Source organism: Elephas maximus, chromosome 8, assembly GCF_024166365.1.
Source record: "Elephas maximus indicus isolate mEleMax1 chromosome 8, mEleMax1 primary haplotype, whole genome shotgun sequence".
Taxonomy (NCBI): Eukaryota; Metazoa; Chordata; class Mammalia; order Proboscidea; family Elephantidae; genus Elephas; species Elephas maximus.
Window position 1 is genome coordinate 20696221 of NC_064826.1, and position 16147 is coordinate 20712367.

The 16147-nt window shown below is 49.2% G+C and overlaps 1 protein-coding gene across 3 annotated transcripts in view; it reads right to left on the reverse strand.

The window, feature by feature from the left end:
* Positions 1–13986, reverse strand: part of STRIP2 (striatin interacting protein 2) — a 41875-nt gene extending 27889 nt beyond the window's left edge. For 2 of the 3 annotated variants that reach the window (XM_049894107.1, XM_049894106.1), the window contains exons 1-9: positions 13822–13986; positions 9123–9192; positions 6143–6217; positions 5080–5214; positions 3430–3550; positions 2640–2708; positions 2325–2431; positions 1511–1638; positions 527–730 (exon numbers count right to left, since the gene is read on the reverse strand). In XM_049894107.1, the coding sequence (XP_049750064.1) occupies positions 527–730; positions 1511–1638; positions 2325–2431; positions 2640–2708; positions 3430–3550; positions 5080–5214; positions 6143–6217; positions 9123–9192; positions 13822–13947 (1035 nt within the window). In that variant the 5' untranslated portion in view covers positions 13948–13986. Of the gene's footprint in view, positions 1–526; positions 731–1510; positions 1639–2324; positions 2432–2639; positions 2709–3429; positions 3551–5079; positions 5215–5722; positions 5825–6142; positions 6218–9122; positions 9193–13821 lie in introns of those variants that run through there. The other variant, XM_049894108.1, reaches the window with a different exon arrangement.
* Positions 13987–16147: the final 2161 nt, after the last annotated feature.

The window sequence follows — 16147 nt, forward strand, 5'->3', positions numbered from 1 at the left end:
AGATCACACCTACGATCCTAACCAGCTGCCTTGCAAATGTAAGCCTTTGGTCCCAGGGCCAGACAAGGGCGTGGCTGGCTTAGGGCAAACTTGCCTGCTGCTAAGAAAAAGGTAGTCTCCCATGATTAGCTGGGGGCCCGTTCAGGTGCCCTGGATCTCTATCCCTTGGATTACAACCTAGATGTTGTTCAGGGTGCTAGGGAACTCCTAGCTTAAAACTGAAACCCAGGCCAATGGCCCTGCAGAAAGACAGGGATCTACGATGTGATATACAACGTTACCTCACGACAGCCTGTTGTTGTTAGGTGCCATTGAGTCGGTTCTGACTCATAGTGACCCTAGGAGCCTGCTATCAGGTCTGAGGGACAGAGGCCAAGGCAGAGACTCCAAGGTTGCAGGCTGGTCACAGGGCTGACCTGGGCAGGGTGAACCTGGTCATTTACTGCCTTCTCCCACTACACTGAGCACAGAATTTTGATTTTTGGCCAGTTTGTGCCACACCACCACTGCCTGCTTTCGTTCATACCCTTCGAGAGCCACGGCGGCCTCGCAGCTTGGACGGCGGTGGCGCCAGCTGAGACTCGCCTAGGTCGAGCGTGTAGGAGGGCGGGGAGGCAGCACGCATGCTCTTCACCACCTGGATGCTGTCCTCGGCCAGGGGAGGCAGGCCCAGTTCTGCCCGCTTCTGTACTTTGAGAGTCTGCAGATGGTCAAACCCACCAAGGGTAAACTGTAGGGCAAACAGAACAGGGACAGAAGGGAGGGAGGAAGAGAGGAAGTCAAAGAGGGCAAGGTCAGGAGGACAGGTTGGAGAGAGAGCGAAAGAGCCACAACCTCCAATCTCCTCAGGCCCCTCCTTAATAAGGAAGGGGTAAAACAAGAAGGGGCATCCGTGGTTCCCATACCAGTCTGAGGCACTCTCAGGATAAAGCACCATCTACTGATCCAGGACTGGCATTAGGACTCCTGACATCCCCATTGAAAAAACCGCCCCTCTGAAGGCAGACATCCTGAGGTCAACTTCCTCTGCAGACAAGAGGCAGGTCTCCCTACAAGTCTTGCCCTGGAGGTATGCTGTTCAGCCAGCCCTGGGGGGCAGAAGCCAAGACGCGGGATGAAGAACTAGTAACAAAACTGCAACCACACAATTACAGGGACTTCATTTTTTAAGAAACAAATACTGTATTTATCTGGATGGGGGGCAGGCACTAAACCCTCACATTTTACAGCCAGAGAAATGGAGATACGAAGTTGTCCGAAGCCCCTCAGTATCAGTAGAGCTCAGAGCTCCCAACATGCAGCCAGGGTTCTTCCCACGAAACGTCAGCTCTATCAGGGGACACCCCAAATCACAGAGTGGCATCTCCCCTCAATCCGATGCTGACACAGGACCTGTTTTCTCTAGGACAGCCTGGCTGCCCCCTACTGGCCTACAGCTGCCCTACCCAGCGGCCAAGGCCCAGCTTCCCAGAATCAGACTAGAGGGCAGAGCTGAGGATCAGCCACTCACCATGACCACCTTCCACAGCAGAAGCAGGACCTTCTTTATGGGGAAGTGGGGGGCCAGGCCACTGCAGAATTTGGTAACCATGGAGAAGAGCAGAAGGGCAAAAGGCTCCTCATTGTGCACAGAGAAGCCTGGGGGTGTGGAGAGAGGCAGAGTCTGAGGAGGAGGTAGCTGAACTGCTGCCCCCATACTTGACTCTGCACACTGAGGAAGGCACTCATCTCCCCAGAATCCCAGGGTCCTTGGTCCTGAGGAGGCTCAAAGAGCCCCTAGAGAGGGCCCCGAGGGCCCAAAGGGAGGCCATGGAGGTAAAATGGCTTATCCCCCAAAGCTCAGGGTGGATGCCAAACTAAAAGTAACAGCCATAAAGAAGTTGCTTTCCAGCTGAAGACTCAATGCCGTGGATCACACTTCGCCTTCCCACATCAATGATTATATTTTAAAATTTCAGAGTCTATCCCTGTCTGATGACAACACCAACTTACACTGGAACAAAGCTCAGTTTTCAAGGTGACTGAACTCAGTTTTTCATGTGAGATTCGTGATGGAATGGGAGAGGGATAAATATCCGCATTTATAACCAAGGAAACCAAGGCACAGAGAAGTTACATGACCAGTCCTAGATCACGGACATGGGGGCAGTCAAGCCTGACCCTTGTGCCCGCCGCTCAGCTTCTCTGTCCTAAAAAAAGGGATGTTAATTCTAACAGCAGCAGCAAAAAAAGAAGAAAAAGGGTTGTCTGTCTCTCCTAGGCAAGGCCATGGTCACCCTCACCATCAGCTCCCCATCTTGCCCTTCCCCAGCGCCACTTCTTACTCAGTTCAGAGCGGAAGGTCTCCCGGGCTGTCCTCCACCCACAGGAATCTGTCTCTCGCTCCAGGCGGATGTTTTCCACCATCAGGTACATGACACTCAGCAGCACCCTGGGGTCACAGAAGGGTCACAAGAGGTTCCCAAGTGGCTCCCAGTCTGTAATCAGGGGAAAGGGGACTCTCATTCTCCTCAGGGGTGGTCGCTGGGGAAGCCCAACCCAGTTAGATTAGCCAAAGGGCAACTTCCTGGTGGACTGGGTGTCTCTGGGATCTGGGAAAGGCTAACCCCCCGATCCAATCCCAAACGCAGCCCCCTCACCGCAGCTGTGTGCTATCAGCAATGGAGATGGCTGGCTTCCGGAGGGCACTGCTGCAGGCCTGGCTGTTGCTGCCACAGGGTGGAGGGAGAGAGAAAACACCCATAGGGCCCCTTTCCTTCTTGTCCTCCCACTAATCATATGCACAAGCACGAATACCTGCCATTCCCTGGCTATCAGCCACTAAAGAAACTGGTCTAAGGTAGAAGAGCCCATGCAATTCCTTCTGCCACCTCAGCAAGTCCACACCTGCGATGAAGACAGGCAAGAGCAGTGTCTGTGGTGTTCACTCCTCCTGTAATCCCCACTATGCCTGGTGCTGAGCTGGACACAGAATGGATGCATAATGAACAAGCGTCACCCCACCCAAAACTCCTGGTGACACGCAAGAGAGACAAAGTGTAGTGGTGCCAGCAGATAAGGCCACCACGAGGAAACGGCCCTGCCCATCTGAGACAATGCTCTCAGGTAGAATAAAACAGTTTCCTTCATGGACTCCAGGGTTAGGCTGAGCTGAGAAGGTACGTGGGTAAAAAGGGAGCCCACCCAGGAGTGGTCCCAAGAGGAAAGCTGTAAATAGAGCAGAAGCTGCTGCTGAGCCCAACCACAGGGAGGGAGGACAGAATATCAGGAACCATGGCTGGATGGAGGGGACTGGCAGTGAGCAGAGGGTCGAGGTGTGAGAAGACCCAGCTCCCCACCCGGGGCTCTAGAGTGAAGGAAGTAGCGCAGGAGCCAAGGCCCCATCAAGGAAGGCGGTTGCTATACTAGCCCTCCCCAAATGCTGCTCACTTGATTTCCATGTGGAGTAGCTCCAGGAAGGCGGAGAAGGTCCCCATCCGATAGAGCAGGAAACAGTTGTACCTGGACCAGTGTAGCACATCAACTTCTGAATCACATTCCCCAAATGTGCCTAATGGACCAGATAGCGTCATAGGGGTTGAGGAGGGCATCCCAGGTCTTCCCACTCTGCCCCATGATCTTAGACTATCCTCCAGCACCCTGCTCAACAATTAGGCTAGCAAAAGTGGGAACAGGGCCCTCCAGAACCTCCTGGAATGAAGAGAGGAAGAGGAGAGGCAGTCTTCAGGGTTAGGTCCAAAGCACTCATCAATGGCTTCTCTTAAGTTTGGGTTCCCCCAGAGGGAGATTCTGAGATAAAGATTCAAATACAAGTAGCTTACTGGCGAGTTGAGGCCAGGAACCATCAGTAGAGAAGTGGGGAAGTGAGATAGGGAAGAGAAGGCAGTCCACAGAGCTCAGTCCCAGATGGGAAGCTCTGAGAAACTGTGCAAAGCACACAGCTAGAGTTCTTGTACCCAAGAGGGTGAGGTGGTTGGGCTGGTCATCCACCAACTCCTGTCAGGCACTGGCTGAGGCTGCTGGGTAGGGGAGAGCATTACGTCCACAGCACTTCCCGGCTGCCCTGTGTTTTCTTCAGAGAAAGCCAACGGGGTAAAAGATGAAGGTACTGGAAGCCCGTTTCCCGGCTACCCTGTGTTTTCTTCAGAGAAAGCCAATGGGGTAAAAGATGAAGGTACTGGAAGCCCGTTTCCCAGCTACTCTATGTTTTCTTCCGAGAAAGCCAACGGGGTAAAAGATGAAGGTACTGGAAGCCCGTTTCCCAGCTACCCTGTGTTTTCTTCAGAGAAAGCCAATGGAGTAAAAGATGAAGGTACTGGAAGCTGGAAGTTGACCAGAGCACAAGCCCTGAGGGCTATGGTGGGCACTGCCCTGTTTGCTACAGGATCTTCCCTTCATGCAGTGTCCACCCTTTCTCCTCTGCATTTATTAATTTTTTCTTTTTATGATTTTTTAGCTTCCAGATAGTTAGTTCTGCCCACATCCACATACTCATGATCTCAGGGCTTATTTCCACTACACCAGCTAGGCAACCTCATTTTTCCTTCCAGCACCTGGCTAACAGGTCACTTCTGGGAGGCTTTAGCCAATTCTTCTCATTTAGTTATGATCATCTCTGAATTACTCACAGCCTCTACTCCTTGCTACTACTTTGGCTTGGACCTTTTAAATGCCAGTGAGAAGTAAGCAGAGGGCCCGTGTGTGAGTCTTGTCACTCCTGCCTCCCCTCAGTGTCTGGTCCGGGCCACAGCTGATGAGAAGCCACTATGCTCAGCTGGTGGTGCATGTCAGCTCTGGTCACACTGACCCACTTGCTGGTCTTCATATATGAACACAGTCCAGGATGGGGGAAAAAAGAACTCTCTAAGAAGGCCTGGTGTACCTGGGAAAGGCAGACCCCAAGGGATCCAAAACAACATCCCACATCATCTCATCTTTCTCATAAGCACATGGCAGGATCTGTCCTTGACAGGCAGGGAACGCTGCCTTCCTAGCATGGCCCGCCTCCTCCCAGTCCTGATAACACCACTTCTCTCCCCAGCCTCCACCCTCCTCAGGCTGGCAGGGGTGGTCACTTACCCTGGGCCAGGTAGAGAACAGCCCGGGCCACCTTCAGCCGCTGCTCCCTACTGATCACCTCCAGCCGGTCCAGGAGCCCCATCACGTAGGCCTTCTGGGCATCTTCCCCCAGCTCCAGCCACTCCTTGGCCTGCACTAGGGACAGAAGGCCAGGCCCATTCAGTGTGAGCTCCTGCCCCCTTTCCAGCGAGGCTCCTGATAGCATACCACCTCCGATCTCAGCCCCCAACAACTCTAAAGGTTTCCTTACCTAACTGAGCAAGATGGGAAAAGAACCCAAAATGTTCTGGCCTCTACCCACTTCTGTAGCCTCACCTTCAGCACCCACTCCATCCTCTACACAGCCTATACTGTGGTGTCTCTGCCTTTCCTCACATGGTTTAGCCTGTCTCCCTACATATCCAATTCAATTCATCCTACAGACTCAGTACAAAACTACCTCTTTCCCACAAATGCCCCAGCCAGAAGCTCTGTCTCACAAGACATTTTACTTCCTGATAACACTTATGTTTTTCCTCTTGGCCTCGTCTAGTTTTGTGATGTGATGTACACATCTCCCTGTCTCCTACCAAACTCTAAGCTGTTTGAAGATGCTGCAAATTCGCCTTCACCCCTGTCTCTCTGGCACAGGACAGGTGCTTACCACACGTTTGTTGAATTGGGAACTGAAATGCCACTGGAGGTCAGAGGGTCACAGCGTGGGCACATGAAATTGTTATTCAATGCTGTTGGGAGTGGGGCATATCTAAGGGCAGGGATTGAACATTAAAGTCAAGAGCTAGGCTAGGCAGGGTCCTACCAGGCAGTCCCCAGCCAGCCCCATTGCACAATCCGTCTGCTTCTTGTCCTTTGTACCAGGGAAGGGGGCCCAGCCCAGGCTTCTACCCCATGGCCTCTCAACTTGAGGTATAGAGAATCTCGCACCCCACGGGCAAGAAGGGAAGGATATGTGTTTACAGAGGGCGTACGGAAGGATCATACTTTGTTTCAGCATTTTACTAGGTCAGGCTCAGATATCATGGAGGGAAAAAGCAGGTCTCTGTGAATATGGTTCTGGGATCACCTTGAGTCTTAAAGTCTTCTTCGAAGCACCTCCTGTTGGTGGTGAACTCCAGGTTCTCAGTGTAGCTGTACAATTCTGTGCAGGAAGGACAGGACAGAGTCACAGACCTTGAGCAGACCCTTACAGCAGGGGCCTGGGGTGGAGAGGGTGGCAGGGACGAGCTGAAGCTTCCAACACATTCCCATGTCCAATTCAGTCCAGAGCCAGCTTCCTCTCTTTCAGAGCTGTTAAAAATAGCCATGTGTGTCCCCTGGTGATTAAGCCATCAAACCTGTCCTCCTCCTGCCAGCTGGCTGCTGCAGCAGAGAAGGTAGCCTTCAACATTTGCTGAGGGCCAGGAGAAGGGTTGGAGCACAGAGGGCTGAATGTCGTCACTTCTGTTTCTCAGGGCCGCAACCTCCTTCTGTCTAGGGAAGGGGGCAGTGCAAGTCCTGAAATGCAGATGTGAGATCCTGTGCTGCTCAGGGAGCCAGGGTGGGTGGGGCCTGGTGAGTTACAGGGCTCTTCAGGGTGGAGCCAGTTCACTCTCTCCCTGCTGGGTTTCCTCAAAGGGTATAGAAGTTTATGTTCCTGACCACGGCCACCCAGGCAGAGGCAGCATCAAGCCATGTAGACGACAGCTATGGCTGCCAAAGGGCTGCTTGTGCCCAGGAAAATGTAACTTCACTGGAAGCAGCCTCTTGGTGCAAAATGCATGAAGCCTATGAGGAACAAAAATGCCCCTCCCTACACATGTACACATTCCAGAACATTCTATCAGCACCCTATTCTTACAGAGGATAAAAAATTGAAGTTGAGAGGCCTGTAGGTGATAGAACAGAATTCTCTGAGATCTCTACTCCCCAACAGGGACCCCAGCTGGAAAGTTAACAAAGTCCCAGGTAATTCACGAAGCAAGAGAGATTCACCTAGCACCCAGTCAGCTCTCTACCGGCTGAGCTGTGCCTCATTTGGGATTCAGGGCTTTGGAGTCCTGGGCTCTAGAGGCCCCTGGAGCGATTAGAGGCAAATCCTATCTCTGAATCTTAAATGCCTCAGTTACTAGCGGAGAGTGAGTACCATGAGCCCAGGAAGAAAAATGAGGCTCGTAGGCACTGAACTTTGTTTGTGCTTTTTATTTAAGTTGTGAAATTCCATATGCAGATAAGAATACATTTAAGACACTTGGTATCCTCTACACAGATTAAACAAATGTTAACAGTTGCCGTATTTACTTTAGATCTTTATACATCTGAAGTCCCCTCCTCCCTCTCCCTAGTCTATCTTATTCCCCTCTCCAGAGGTAACTGCTATAATGAAGTGGACGTATATCCTTCATGTGCCTATTTTTATACTTTCACTACATATGGATGTGCCCATAAACAACATATGATATTGTTCTGTGTTGTAGAAGTTTTATCCAAGTGTTATCATGTTATCATACTGTGTACGTTCTTTTGCCACTTGCTTCTTTCCCCTTCAACATTATGTCTTCGAGATTTATCAGTATGGAAGTATGTTGATATAAAACCCAGTGCCGTCGAGTCGATTCTGACTCATAGCGACCCTATAGGACAGAGTAGAACTGCCCCACAGAGTTTCCAAAGATCGATTATTTTAATGGCTACATAGCCTACTGTGCTGATATCCTACAGTTTAGCACTTCCCTACTGATGGCCACTTTACAGGTTGTTTTCAATTTTTCACAATTATAAATAAAGCAGCAATAAACATCCTTGTATATGTTTTCTTATGCCAAAATATTTCTTCAGGGTATACACCAAGGAGTAGAATTGCTGGGTCATTATATGTGTGGGTTTTCAACTAGGTAGCACCAAATTGCTCTCCAGTTTATACTCTGTTTCCTACTCCCAGCAGCGTATAAAGTACTCATTTCTCTGTACGCTCACAAACCCCAGGTTTTCAAATTTTGCAATCTGACGATTGTCAAACAGTATCTCATTATCTTAATTTGCTTTTCCCCATCTATGAGTGAACCTGAACATCTTTTCGTGTATTTTTTGATCACTTGGTTTTTTCTTCTATGAATTCATATTCATATGCACGGCCCGCTTTTCTATTGGGTTGTTCCTCTCTCTTCTTTCTCTCTGTTCATATTCTGGATTCTAATCTTCTGTTATTAAAAACTTCGCTCTTTATTTCTCTGTCACTCATCACAAAATTTATTCCCTATACTTATTCACAAGCACTTCTTTAAAAATTTATCTCCTTTCTCTGAAAAGGCGTATCTCAAAGTATCATTTCTATGTGACAGAATATTTAACTTTCGCACCATCTCCACTCAAAGCTTGTTTATTAATAACTGGCATTCAGAGCACATGGAACATGGAAGGCCCTTAATGTGTGGGGATCACCTCTACCCCAAGCTACAAATCCAGGCCAAGAAGCAGCCCGGCAGTGAAAAAAGGATGGGACCCCTTAACTTCAGCTCAGAGGTATTCATGCAGAGCTCCACTACGCTGGTATAGGGACATGTCCAGCCCTACTCAGCTGGCCAGTTGTCCATAGAGTTTTTATTTCACCATGGCTGAGATTTTAATAAGGGGCAGATGTTAGAAGAAGAGGGAAGGATGGAGGTGGAAGAGACAAAGGAGAGAGAGAAGGGCTTGGGGAGGTGACAGAAAGATGGGAACATGCAGAGATATGGGAGACAGAAGGGAAAGAAAAGGGGGGAATGGAAAGAAAAGAGGAGAGAGAGGAGGTAGAAAGAAAACAGATTTGAGAGTGCTGAGCAGAAAAAAAAAGACAGTGCAGAAGGAAAGAATGGAGAATGCTATAGCCAAAGAACTCACAGAAAGAAATGTAAAAGCAAACAAAGGGATTTACCAGTGGAGGGCAGAGAGAAGAGGGAATGTGGAGGATGGACTTGTTCAATAGCTCCTCGCTGGGAACACACAAGCTTCAAGGGGAGGTCATGGCCCCTTCCCTCTCCTCCTGCCCCTCCTCCCATTCTCTACAGACCCATCTATCTACCTCATACCTGATAACTCTGCCGCGTGCCCATCGGCATCTCCATACTCAAACTCCAGAGTGGGGCAATCCACAGAGCCCTGTAATGGAGAAATCTTTGTGGTAACTGAGGCAACCTGGGGAAAGGGGTTGAGAAGGGAAGATTACATCCTCATTACATCTTCTTCCTCTCTTGGAGGCCAAGGTTAGATCAGGGAGGAAAGTTTCACCTGGGAGGTACCCTCCTCCCAGCCAAAATCTGAAACTCAATGCAGGGAGGAGCTGAGGATTTCTACACAGAATCAGAAACTCTGGTTGAAGGGCAGGAGTGTGAACAGATATGAAAGCTACCTACAACCTGCATCCATATCTGGTTTATGTAAACAGACAAGAAGAGCCCTTAGCTGACCTCTAGAAAAATGAGACCAGCAAAAACAAAAGAGAGGACTGGATTCTAGCCTCAGCTGTCATTAAGCCACTGTGGGACCTGGGTAAGTCTCTTTCTGTGGACCATAGTTTCTCATTATAATAATATAGTTCAGCTCTAATGTTCCATGACTTTAGGACTCTCAAACAGAGTAGCATTTCTACTCCAAGTTGTATTAAAGGCTAGATTTCCTACGATGTTGTCTATGTACATTTATAATTCCATTTAAAAAATATTTTTAATATAATTTCACCCCCTACATTTTTTAAGCATTTTAGGGTATTTCCTGCTAGTATATATTACATATAATTTTTTAAATTTTGGAGTCTCAACTCTGTCATACACTAGCTGTGTGATCTTGGGAAAATTACTTAACTTCTCTGTGCCTGTTTTCTCATCTATAAAATGGAGATAATAATAGGACTTACTTCATAGGGTTATTGTAAGGACTAAATGAGTTAATACAGGAAAAACACTTAGAACATCACCTACAACTTAGTAGCACTATATAAGCAGTTAACTATTCTTATTCTGCTTACAATTTTAATATCATTTTATAAAGATATTTTCTCATGTTATTGTGACTATCACTTTATTTTTGTGTATGTGACTATTACTTTAAACAGTTAGTTAAGTGGATAGATACCTATTGGTACTTAACCAGTTCCCTACTGTTGAACATTTAGGTTGTTTTTAATTTTCCTTTACTACATGCACAAAGCTTTAATACACTTATAAATTTTTCTGTATTTAGAATCTTTCCCAAGGATAGGTTCTTAGAATTAATACATCAAACCTGATGCATATTTTTATGGCTCTTTGTTCACAGAAAGTTGTTTTCCAAAACCGTTGTACATAGTGAACAAAGCAAATTGTGTTTACATCTACTACGGCAAAGACTTCTATACTTCTGGATTGCAGAAACCAGTAGAAATTAAAACTAAAAAAAAAAAAAAATTGGGGGACTAGGGAATGATATAGGGCCATTTATGTTTTATTTTGATACATCGGGACTTAAAAATATTTTTTCAGAAAACATATTTCAAAAAGAAAGAATACTTTAATGTCCCCCAAATTGGAAGGACATAGGCCTAGAATACAGGACAACCATTAAAAGCAGCGTTTTTCAAACTTTTTTTTGACCTTAAAGTATAAATACATTTTACATCAAGTCTGAACACACACACACATATAAAACGGGAGCAAAAGTTTAATATTTATTCTTTCTATGTGTGATTTACTCTGATATGTTCTATTTTATTTGATTTCTTAAAAAAAAAAAAATCCTGGTCCCAACTCACAGCTTGCTTCCCACAGTTTGAAAAACATTGTTTTAAATTGTATACATCCTTTAAATTTAATACAGTGAACTACGTTTTTTGAAAAACTCACTTCCATGCCACGAATTTTCCTGATTTTGCCATAGACCAGTGCAAACTTTGTCAAGGACCTTGGGAACCAGTAGACCAGAGGATCTGGTTGCAAACAGGCCTGCGGTGAATCCTTTTGTTAGGTTAAGAATCTTTTCACTAAGGAAACAATTATTGTCTAGCTTCCTTTCTAGGCTGAGATTTTCATACAGTAAGCCACTGGGAGAGAGGAGGCCAAAAGTGTCCCTGTAAAACCGGCGGTGTACAAGGAACAAGGCTTATGCCATCAGAAACTCTCTTCTAGTAATTACTGAGAAGCCCAAGGGAGGAAAGAAAACCATCTTCCCTGAGGACTATCTTCTATAAAAAAAAAAACTATAGGAAAGCAAAAAGAAGGAGGGAAGGGAACACAGATAGTCATCTGAGCCTGGCACCTGGGTGCTGTGGTGACAGGGGAGGTACTGACAGGTAGAAGCAGGTCTCCTGCTGCAGCGAAAGTGGAGGGAAGCTAATCTTCCCAGCCAGCCTTTTGGCAGGCAATGACCACAGATAGCGGTGATCACTGCAGTTGCTGGTTTCCAGGCATGCATGGGAAGTGCAGCTGCGGGCAGTCAGGAGGTAACTGCGGCGCAGGTGGAAGGCTCGGAGTCCCTGGGTGCGGAGCTCATGCAAAGTGGGGACATGAATTCTTGTCTGAAGGGGCTGCAGCAGTTAATAGAGATGATATTTGTAAAGTATCTGGTATGCTCATGCAGTGCCATCAGTGCCTGGTGCTGAAGGAAGGCTTGAGATGCACGGAAGAGGCTCCTACCTCAGAAGGGCGATCTGGCACCTATCGCTCTGAAATTATTTTGATTTTTTTCCTTGAATATTATCTGCCTCCCCCCACTACTGTTTGTTCCACAAGGGCAAAAGACCTTGTCTTGTTCACTGGTGTATCCCTAGCACTTAACACAATACCCAGCATATAGAGACCAAACCAAAACCAAACCCATTGCCGACTCCTAGCAGCCCTATAGGACAGAGGAGACTTGCCCCATAGGGTTTTCAAGGAGCGGCTGGTGGATTTGAACTGCTAACCTTTTGGATGGCAGCCGAGCTCTTAACCACTAAGCCACCAGGGCCAAAAGAACTCAATAATTGTTGCATTAATGAGTTAACTAACCCCTCAAAAAAAAATTTTTTTTCCCAGCAAGAAAAATGTCTCTGTGAAAGGAGGCACAGGGTGCCCTAAAAAAGCCAGGTTGGTTCTGAGGCAGGGGGTGGACAATGTGGTAGACAATACACTGACCTAGCAAGGCAAAAGGGCTCCTGTACAACCAAGCTCTGTCTCTGCAAGGTGATGTGACTTTGGGCCAGTCTTTTCACTTCCTCCACTTCTATTAAAAAAAAAAAAACAGAGTGGGTTCCTACTATGCTTATTATGGAAAACAGAAGCATACAGAAAACCATTTTGTTAACTTTAAAGTGCTATTCAAATAATTAGCTGTAAATGACAAAGACCTGGCTTCTAGTACCACCTCTGCCACGTGGTGGTGGTGGCAGTGATGATGATGACAATGATAGTAATACAGTACTAAGAGCTACTACGTACTGACCAATTACATCGTGCCAGCATGATTTTAAACTTTTTCCATCCAATTATCTCATTTTAACTTTATCGCAACCTTCTGAGGTAGACAGTGTTAACTCCATTATACAGATGAAGAAACTGGAACTTAGAGTGGCTCGGTAATTTGCTAAAAGTCACACAGATAGTAAAGGGTAGGGCTAGGATTCAAACCCTGGTCTAACTGACCAGGAAGCTGGTGCTCCTGGCCATTACACCAGATGTATGATCTCAGGCAAGTCACTTCTGTCTCTTCCATCTGTAAAATGAAAGGGCTACACCAGATGACTCTACAGACCCTTTTATATCTGACATTTTGTGGTTCTATTAGCTTGATCCATGCTCAGATTCAGTTCTACTCTTGCCTATTTGATGAAAACTGGCCTGTTTGCAGGGTGAAGGGGGGTGGGATGACAATTATTCACTTCTTTCATCTTCCTAGTTAGGATTTCTTTTCAGGAGAAGAGGTAGTACCCAGTCTCCTAACTGTGGGTTTGAGTCCTGGGACTGTTCCATCCAAATACTCATGTACAGCCTGGCCTAATCCTGTCTTGATTAACCCTTACAGGTGGGGATCCTCACGTTTGTGGACAGCACCTCCTAAAGAGCCTAACAAGGCAGAGAGGAAGGCCAGCTCTGGGACCCTGTGGAGCCTTGGAGGAGGGGGGCGACTGCCCCCCAACTCCGACCCCTCTATTCTGAGGCTGAGCTCTAGCCTCCCCGCCGTGGGGCCAGTCACTTCACCAGCTCCCTCGGTTTGTCCTCAGTAAAATGGGAATAGGAGCTCCTCCCTCAAGGGGCTGCAGCGATTGACTGAGAGAACATCGACGAGTGTCTGGTACTCTCCACGCGCTACATCTTCGCGCCCCGGAGGAAGGCCAGAGACTAGAAAGCCCCCGACCCGCTGCAGGAGGCATATGGAGGGGGTCACCGGCCGCAGAGCCCGAACTCTAGAACCCCGCTGGCGCCCCTCGAGGGGCCCCGGGGCGGGGTGCTGGGGCCTCAGGGAGCCGGGGTCTCGGGGCCGGGGCGAGGGGCCCGGGGTCTCGGAGCACCGGGGCGAGGGGCCCGGGGTCTCGGGGCCGGGGCGAGGGGCCCGGGGTCTCGGAGCACCGGGGCGAGGGGCCCGGGGTCTCGGAGCACCGGGGCGAGGGGCCCGGGGTCTTGGGGGCCGGGGGCGTCGGGGCCCGGGGCCCAGGGTCTCGGAGCACCGGGGCGAGGGGCCGAGGCTCTCGGGACGCCTGGGACCCCGGGGCGGGGGAGGGGTCGGGCAAAATCACCTCAGCCGCCGCGTCCCGCCCGCGGTGTCTCCCCGGCCCCTCACCTCCGACTCGCGCCGCTGGCTCCGGAACGCCTCTTGGCTCTTGGGCGCTGCCTGCTTCGCCTTGCCGCCGTTGCTGTTGCCGTTGGCGGGAGGGCTCCCGGCCCTAGCGACAGCCGGCTCCTCCATTCCGCCCTGCTCGGCGCCCTGCGCGCTCTGCCTAGGGCGCCCCTGCCGCCGCGCGCTGCGAGCCCGACCCCGCCCCTCCGCAGCGATTGGCTGAGGCCGCTCGCCGCAGCCCCGCCCCGAGACTCGATTGGCTGTCCGGCGGCTCCGAGAGGGACTGGGACGAAGTGGGGCTCATTCAAGGGATACTGCGGCGTCGCTGGGAGCCGGAGCCTGGGGGGCTGGCTCCCCGCTCCACCTCCTGAATTCTGGGCCTTGAGCTCACGCAGGGTATCTCTGTTTCTCGTTTCCTGTTAGGGGAGCCCTAGTTTCCGTCTCCTGCCGCACTGCAGTCTGCTTTTCCATTATCGCAGACCCCTGCCCCTCAAACCCTGGCTCCTGCAAGCGTCCCAAATCCCGCTTCTGTCGCAGGGAGACATGGCACCGCCAGGTGGCCGGGGATCCTGCAGAACAGGAGGATCTCGGCCTTCATCCTCCCTGCAAGCTGAAATTTTTGAAGGGAACGCATCACTCCCCTCCCCTGAAGCGACGGCTTGGCTGGGAGACTAGGGAGCTGCGGGGTGGGGTCACGTTTTTAGTTTACAGAGATTGCTGAACGCTCTGGAAATTGAGGGCTGCTCCTGGTCATCTCTCTGCTTTTCCTTGCTGTTCTGGGGCGCCTTCCTCATGGTGTGAGTTAGGGAGTAAATGCTGAATGGAGATCAAACCACTAACCCCACTGGCTTCCCAGCCTTTTCCTTCCTTTTCCTCTCCTTCGTAAGGCTCGGGGTTACCGGGAGGGCGTGGTGGGGGGTGGGGGCAGTTGAGGCTGTGTGGACTGCCCTCTTTCGAATTTACCTAAAAAGCAACTTACAGTGAACATCTAGGGCAGTCTAGATTGGTCATAGGAGTCCCCAAACAACCCCCCAGAGGAGAATGGGTGACACCAAATCACCATCCACAGCCAGGAAGAGGTTGTGGGGGGGACTGCTGAGCTGAACCGCCCTCTGTGCCAGACCCTGCACTAGGCACTTTCTAGGTATCATATCATACCTCTCTCTCATAGGTTGTTTTCACTAACCTAATGTTACTTATGAGGAAACCAGGACTCACTGAGAACAATTACTCCTTGCAGTTCCCAAGGTATCTTACTCTTTCTTGTCTCAGTGTCTTTGAGTATGCTGTCCTGTCTGAGGGAAACTTTCTGTACTCTTGGTTGACTCCTTCCTTAAAGGTTCTACGGAGGCATCACTTCCTCCTCTGGGAAATCTTCCTTTGACCCTCCTCAACCCACTCAGGCTGGGCTGGCATCCTGCCTGGATTGAAAATCCTTACATTTTCTCCAAAGCAAGGGCACCAAAAGAATTACTCTTCCTTCTCATGTCTTGGGGACAACTCTAACCCATTCCTAACCATATCTCTCCCTCATGCTTCCCTCTGCTAGTCTGTAGGGGACAGATCAAGGCAGAGTTGAGAAGGGGCACTTCTTACAGCTATCTGGGTTCTTTTCTTTCCCTGCTCCCCAGCATCTCCTTATTGTACCCACCCGTTTCCTTTTTCTTTTCCCACCCCCCACTCCTCTATCATCCCACCCCCGCAAACCTGGATATATAAACTCCTTGAGAGTAGGGCCAAGTCTTGCTCATTTTTGTATGTTTCATTTCTCCATGTTAAACATATGGCTTCTTAATTTCTGTACTGTTGACATTTTGGGCTGGATAATTCTTTGCTGTGGGGAGCTGTTCTGTGCATTGTAGAATGTTTAGCAACATCCCTGGCTTCTGCTCACTAGATGCCAGCAGCACCTGCTCTCTCTGTGACAACAAAAAAGTCTTCAGACATTGCCAAATGTCCCCTGGGGCCAAACTCTTCCCAACAGAGACCCACTAGTTTAGTAGAATCAAACTGGTTTGAATTTCAAAAAAAGGCCCTGGCTCAAGGCCTAAGCTACTTGATTTTGGAATTTCTGGGGGATGGGGGCATAATCTGCACAACTCTTAAGAGATGCATGCTCTGCTTTAAAATTCACAGCCCACGCCTAGCTCATCACTGCTTTAGCGTGGTAAAACCTGCCACAGCACAGCCCATGGGGGCTTCTTAATAAAGAGAATTAATTATTCTACCTTCCCTTTTCCTAATACCTCTCTTCCTAGCAGCCAGAGCTAGGACTGATGGGCTGAAAACTTCACATTCTCTATGTGAACCTAGTCAACCAGCAGGACCC